Source organism: Crocuta crocuta, unplaced genomic scaffold, assembly GCF_008692635.1.
Source record: "Crocuta crocuta isolate KB4526 unplaced genomic scaffold, BGI_CrCroc_1.0 scaffold246, whole genome shotgun sequence".
NCBI classification, from domain to species: domain Eukaryota; kingdom Metazoa; phylum Chordata; class Mammalia; order Carnivora; family Hyaenidae; genus Crocuta; species Crocuta crocuta.
The window spans coordinates 3,308,847-3,315,909 of record NW_027531902.1 but is presented as its reverse complement, the minus strand read 5'-3'; the positions used below and the strand labels follow the sequence as shown (position 1 = coordinate 3,315,909).

At 38.5% G+C, this 7,063-nt stretch overlaps 1 protein-coding gene across 1 annotated transcript in view; it reads left to right on the top strand.

The window, feature by feature from the left end:
• GPN1 (GPN-loop GTPase 1) overlaps nt 1-7,063 on the top strand; it is a 17,967-nt gene that overhangs the window by 3,321 nt on the left and 7,583 nt on the right. The window contains exons 4-11 of the mRNA XM_077774147.1: nt 1,165-1,231; nt 1,948-1,985; nt 3,111-3,189; nt 3,399-3,493; nt 4,415-4,460; nt 5,085-5,231; nt 6,023-6,105; nt 6,990-7,029. Of these exons, the coding sequence (XP_077630273.1) occupies nt 1,165-1,231; nt 1,948-1,985; nt 3,111-3,189; nt 3,399-3,493; nt 4,415-4,460; nt 5,085-5,231; nt 6,023-6,105; nt 6,990-7,029 (595 nt within the window). The remainder of the gene's footprint in view (nt 1-1,164; nt 1,232-1,947; nt 1,986-3,110; nt 3,190-3,398; nt 3,494-4,414; nt 4,461-5,084; nt 5,232-6,022; nt 6,106-6,989; nt 7,030-7,063) is intronic.

The following is a 7,063-nucleotide window of genomic DNA, read 5'->3' as shown; positions in this document are numbered from 1 at the left end:
GTGGCTCGAACCCACGAACCGCGAGATCATGACCTAAGCAAAAGTCGGACGCTTAACCGACTAAGCCACCCAGGCGCCCCTAAAGTAATTTTTTAAAGGATTTTTTTTTTGAGTTTATTTATTTATTTTGAGAGAGAGCATACATGCTCACATGCAAGCAGGAAAGGGCAGAGAGAGAGAGAGAGAGAGAGAGAATTCTCAGCAGGCTTGGAGCTCGACCTAGGGCTTGAACCCGCAAACTGTGAGATCATGACCTGAGTTGAAATCGAGAGTCAGACGCTTAACTGACTGAGTCACCCAGACTCCTCGTTTTAAAGTAATTTAATTAGGAGGAGGGAAAGATGAATGTGAGGAAAGGTATTGTAGGTGATTAGAAATAACTATTTCAGCTTGTGATTCCAGTTTTCTTACCACTTTCTTAGAGTTACAGGCTGTGGTAAGTGGAGAGCACAGAGTGTGAGGCTAGCTGGTGCTGTGCCTGGTTTCCACAAAGTAGTATTGCCTCAGAGGCCACTAACCCCTCCGACTGGGAAACTCAGAAATGAGTAGGTTTATGTAGTAGGATCAAGTCTTAGTACATTGCTGTGTGAAATGTGTACTTTGAGCGGAGGCAGGTCTAGGTGGGTTAACAAATTATAGTCAGGTTGCTTGACCAGTGAGGATCAGAGCAAGGAGTGTGATATAGATGGTCTTAATGGCTAATGCCATTAGGCTGTCACTGCCTGATGCTTCTGATACATTTTGGTCACTTTATTTATTTAGTTTTAATGTTTGTTTATTTTTGAGAGAGTGCAAGCAGGGGAGGGGCAGAGAGGGAGACAGAGGATTTCAGCAGGTTCTGCACTGACAGCAGAGAGCCCAAACTCAAGAACTGTGAGCTCATGGACACTTAAGTGACTGAGCCGTCCAGGCGTGCCACATTTTGGTCACTTCTTCATTTTGCCTAGCCATCTCTAAAATGACAAATGGATGAGGAAGATGTTGATAATGAATATTTGCTTGTGAGGGTAAAGTTGTGTGGTATATACTAGTCATGGATTAGCTGTCAGTGTCCATTCATCGAACACTAAGTTATAATGCTGTTTGTAGGAATGATATCCAGAGTATGAACTTCATCATCTAAATTGATCTGTAAGTAATTTAAATCCTCAACTTAGTGTCCAGGTATGGGCTTGGCCCCAATGGTGGTATAGTGACTTCACTCAATCTCTTTGCTACCAGATTTGATCAGGTATGTCTGTTTCTACTTTTATAGACATGGCTGTGTAAAAACATGTGACTTAAAAATGCCGTAGCTTACTCACACTGGGGAGAGAAGAGCAATAAGCCTGCATATGCATATAGAAAATAAGTGTTTTGGTAGACAGAGAAGTGGGTGATGACAGGATGATCAATGTTGTGATACACTTCACATTTAACATTTGAGACAGCCATTAAGACAAAAATCAAGAGACTTAGGTTCTTTTCTTAATCATGCTTTGGAGCATTACCTTGAGGCTGGAGTGGAGGGTTGGGGAGTGGGATGGGCTGGTGGGCATGGAATGGAAAGATAATGAGCTTTTTACGTGTGACAAATAATTGTCATTGTTTAGTTTTTTCTTTATGTACTTCTATAAGAGTCTTTTGTAGTTACTAATTTTATACCCTGATATCACTCCATGAGACAGGCTACTAACATTTAACAAGTACCAAGCGATATGACCTGACAGTGACAGATTGTCTTCAGCTTCTCAGGACCTTGTACTACTCTCCAGGGGGTTGCAGTGCTGCTGATGTGGCTGTGTTTCTTCAGTTCGTTGAATTCATTAGTTGGTGTCCTAATATTGAGAACACAGAGATTCAATAGTTGATAGTGCCTAAAAGGCAGGCCTCCCTGGAGAGAGCCCTGTGATTTTTGTGTTGAAAATTTTGTGATTATCTGTTATAATTGGCATCTTTCTCTTTTAGGTCATGAAATTTATTGAGAAGGCCCAGAACATGTCTAAGTAAGTGATTTCAGTTTCTATTTATTACTTTGTAGTTGACATGTCTCTAGATTTTCAGGATACCATCAGGCTCTGAAAGAGTATATATAGGTTGACCTAAAACCATTAGAAATGAAGAAAAAGAGTGGACAAAAAAATCATTAGGATGCTATATAGCAAAGAGCTGAATTTAATAGTATGCTACCACCGATCACTGTCATATAAGCCCACAGCTTCCTAGGAGACATTTTGAGACTTTGTCTAAATTCAGTTGTCTCCCTGCCTTCTCTTGGGAGACCATACTTGTTGGCATTAAAGTCTCTGAAACACCTTTCTAACCCTTGTTTAAATGAAAATAATTTACATGATTCGGAGAGAATATAACAATTCTGTTAGTATCTACATTTAACTTTCATTAGATCATGATAGGTTCACTTTAAAAAAAAAGATTCATTATTTCTGTTAAAAAAGGCTATGTGCTCATTATAGAGAATTCAAACTACACATAATATTTAAAAGATAAAACTATCACCCTGATTCCAACTGGAAGTAACCATCATCATTATTATTCTATTATATATTATTTTGTAATATTGTTTTGTAATTTATTGAATAATGTATAATGTATATTATTACATAATATGTAATGTACAATATATTATTACATAATATTACATAGATTGTCATTACTCTCAGTGACTATCGTTCCACATGTTTCCATGCACATATATATAGAAGGATGGAAGGATAAGGTGTTTTTACAAAAATGGGATTGTACTAGAGGTAAAAAAAATAATGACTTTATTGGGTTATTCTAGTCATGGATGATCAGATATTCAGTGTTTTGTGTGATGGAATCTCTTTCAGCATTACACAAGTGTGATACTTCTTTAGTGGTCTTTTTAAAAAATTATTAATTAATTTTAAATGTTTATTTATTGAGAGAGAGAGAGAGAGTGAGCAGGGAGAGGTGCAGAGAGAGTGGGAGAGAGACACCCAAGCAGGCTCTGCACTGTCAGAGCAGGCCCCTACATGGGGCTCGATCTCATAAATGATGAGATCATGACTGGAGCCGAAATCCAAAGCTGGATGCCTAACTGACTGAGCCACCCAGATGCCTGCCTTTAATAGTTTTTCTTGACACAGATATGTCTTGATTGACACACCTGGACAGATTGAGGTGTTTACATGGTCAGCTTCTGGGACAATCATCACTGAGGCCCTGGTGAGTATTCTAGGACTCCTTACTTAGAGTAACTAGGGAACTGCACTGGTTAAGCATCTCTTTATTGCTCGGGGCCTTATGTGGGAGGGAGTCATGGAAGCTCTGTACACCCTGCTTTAAATAGCTGTCCCTTGCTAAGGAAGATGGGGAGAGTTTGGGGATAGTTTATGAGCCCTTTGACTAAGGATGTGGTTATTTTGTGGCTTTAGGCATCTTCCTTTCCAACAGTTGTCATTTACGTCATGGACACATCAAGAAGTACCAACCCAGTGACCTTCATGTCCAATATGCTCTATGCCTGCAGGTAATTGATTATTGGTAGGCATGGTATTATATCAAGGTATAAGCCCTCTTTTTTTTTTTTTTTATTTGAATGCTTACCAACCTGGATTTGTGCTCATTCAAATTTGCCCCTCAGTTTAGTGGTTATGAGTTGGGGAGAGATTAGAAGGGAAAAGAGGCATATGTGTTGGCATTCTGTATGAGCAACTTACTTTCCTCCCTTGCTTGTTACAGAAACAGGTGGTACGAGTATCAACCTTTTGGTAGTTGCTCCCAATTGAATGAAAGAAATCTAGATAGAATAGTGTAAGTGCTCCTTTTCTGTGTCATGACAGGTAGAATTAAATTATAATATGAGGGATCATGAACAAAGAGATTTATCTATAATTCCAAAAAGGACAAGTTTGCCTCAGGAATGGTGTCATTAGGGGCAGAAGGACCTGCCTCACTTGGGTATGTAAGTACATTAGAGATGGGAGCAAGGTCAACCATTATTAAATCTGAGAGAGTTTGATTTTGGGGGTCCACAGAAGCCACTGCCAGCATTCGTGCCTCCTAATATGACTAGGGATGTCCCTTCTAGTTAGATACAAGAAATCCTAATCCAAATAAAAATCAGATGACAGCATTTTTTGTTTTCATATTTATTGTTTAAAAGACCATTGTTTGGTAAAAACAAACAACCAGATTAAAAAAAAAATTACAAAACCCAAGAGCAGTATTAAAGCATTATTACTCCAAGAAAGTGTGTGTGGTGATTGCTTGATTGTGGTGATGGTTTTTCCTCTTGGGAGAGGATAATGTGAGTGCTGTGTAAGAATGGATACCTGTATGTAGAGTCTGTACCCAGCCTCCTTCTCTTTACTCTGTTCCAACAGGCTGACACCAGGCAAGCAGGAACTTAAGTGCATTTACTAATAATGTTTTGATGTTTGATTTTCAGTATCTTGTATAAAACCAAGCTGCCTTTCATTGTGGTTATGAATAAAGTAAGTGGATCCTTCCTTTTGATTCTTTTTCATCAGAACCTTGTGTTAATAGAAGGTTTGGGTAGGTGAGAAGGATTTTCACATATTGGAGAATAGATTCAGACTTAACTGAAACAAAGTCATGAGCACTTCTAGGAAGAAGATTCAGTCAGATATGAATATATGATTATTTATCACTGACTGTCATCAAAGTAGTTTTAAGCCAGATAAGAGTAGCCCCTCAACCATAGTGTATGTTATCCCTCAGAATTTGACTGTGCACGTGGCAGTAGAAGTAGCAATTAAACAGATACTAAACTTCCCTGTTGTAAGGGTTGATGGCTAGGATTCAAAAGACCACATCACTTCAGAGCTTAGAATGTGCTGGCATCCACTGTGACCACGGTCAGTTGGCAGCGGATTGTGAAGGGTCTGCGTCCACTAAGAGAATACCTATCTTCATTTAATTATTTACAACAGTTTTGGCTCTTTGTGATTTGTTGTAGTGGAGGAACAAATGGGGGAAACAGAAAGGAACTATATGAATGATTGTTTCTGTTGTTACCGTTTAATTAAGATTTTTTGGCATTGTTTGATGTCTGAACTCGTCTCTGGTTGCTGATAGTTGACTTCTTTCTGGTACAGACTGACATCATTGATCACAGCTTTGCAGTGGAATGGATGCAAGATTTTGAGGCTTTCCAAGATGCCTTGAATCAAGAGACTACATACGTCAGTAACCTCACTCGTTCAATGAGCCTGGTGTTAGATGAGTTTTACAGCTCACTTAGGGTAAACTTTCTCTTCTGCTTATACTGACAGTCCCTTCAGACAGCCTCTTAACCCATCTTAGAACTTATCTTAGAAAGGAAATTCATTACCTTCATAAAAAAAGCATTAAAAGTATTACTTACTGAAAACTGATGGTTTTAAAGATTAATAAGTGAGGTTGGCTCATTTGGTAGAGCATATGACTCTTAATTTTAGGGTCATGAGTTTGAGCCCCATATTGGTTGTAGAGATTTTTTAAGAAAAAAGATAAGGTAAAGACCCTGCCTTCAGAGTTTATGGTCTAGTTTGAAGAGAACGCTACACACACAACTGAAACATGATATATTGTGTTAAGGACCTTAAAAGGTTAGAGGTGAGGGGCAGATCACTCTTGAAATGAGGGATTTTGGAAGATACAGCATTAGAGATGTGCTTTGAAGGAAGGGTAAGCTTTATATATGCAAGAGTGAGTAGGCTTGGCGAAACAATATGGTAATTGCCCAAGCAAAGGCATTGAGATACTAATATTTCCAGAGAACAAACAGTGGTTGAAATTGACAAGAAATAGATGAGAAGTCTTCCTACTGTTCCCGCTAATTCTTTCTTTTCCAGTCCACTCTTCCATAGACTTATTTCCATGGTTTTTGAATATGCATGCTGTTTTGCTTTGTTTTAGCTTCACTCCTTGTCAGAGATTTTTTTACTTATCTAAACTTCTTTTGTGAAGATTTTATGACCTTTGAACAAAGTAATGTACACCATTTAAAAATATACACTTGTTTCCTCAGTGACATTAGTGATGCTTTTGGCAGGTGGTGGGTGTGTCTGCTGTTGTGGGTACAGGCTTAGACGAACTCTTCATGCAAGTCACCAGTGCTGCAGAAGAATATGAAAGGTGAGGATAAAGGAAAATCCTGTAGATGACATTCTTAGCAACGCACATCTGATATGATAGCAATTTTATTGGGCAGAGCATTTTGGTTTTCATAGTGTAGGGATTCTGTTTACCGTGTGTTGTATGTATTGGATCTGTACGTGTACACTTTGGGATAACAAGTCCCATTAACTTTTTAAAAATAGGAGTATAAAACCTTCACTGTATTGAAAGATTAAGAGCAAGAGTCATCAGACTTCTTTGTAAAAAGCCAGATAGTAAATATTTTAGGCTTTGTGGGACATATAATCTTGGTTGCAACTGCTCAACTGTCACTGTAGGGCAAAGGTGTCCATAGACAATTTGTAAACGAATGGTAGGGCTGTGATCCAGTAAAGCTTTATTTGCATAAATAGGCTGTGGACTTGATTTGGCCTGTTTGCAACAGTAGCTGACACTGGATTAAGAACATAGACTTTGGAGGGGCATCTGGCTGGCTCAATAGAACATGTGAGTCTTAATCTCTGGGTTATGAGTTCAAGGCCCCTCCACCCCCTTGGGTGTAGAGCTTATTTAAAAAAAAATTAACATAGATTTTAGAGTCAGATAGGCATGGGTTGGATTTTTATTTCCTCCATTTAGTAAATGAGTAGCCTTAGCAAGTTTTCATCATGTGTAGATCAGGGATACTAGCATTTATTGTTAAGGTAGCTGTGAGGATTATTTGTGAAAATACATCTGAGGCACCTAGCATACTTGCTGATACATAGCATGTATACTTCATGATTAATGGTTGTTATTACTATTATGGTAAATAATAGGAAAATAGGAAAATAGAAATGATCTGGGGGCAGATAGGACAGATTATTAAGCAAAAGAATTAAGAAAGTGTTTTCTCTTTCCAGGGAGTATCGTCCTGAATATGAACGTCTGAAGAAATCACTGGTAAGAGAGGAGGCTGTTTGTGTATTTTGGGCCA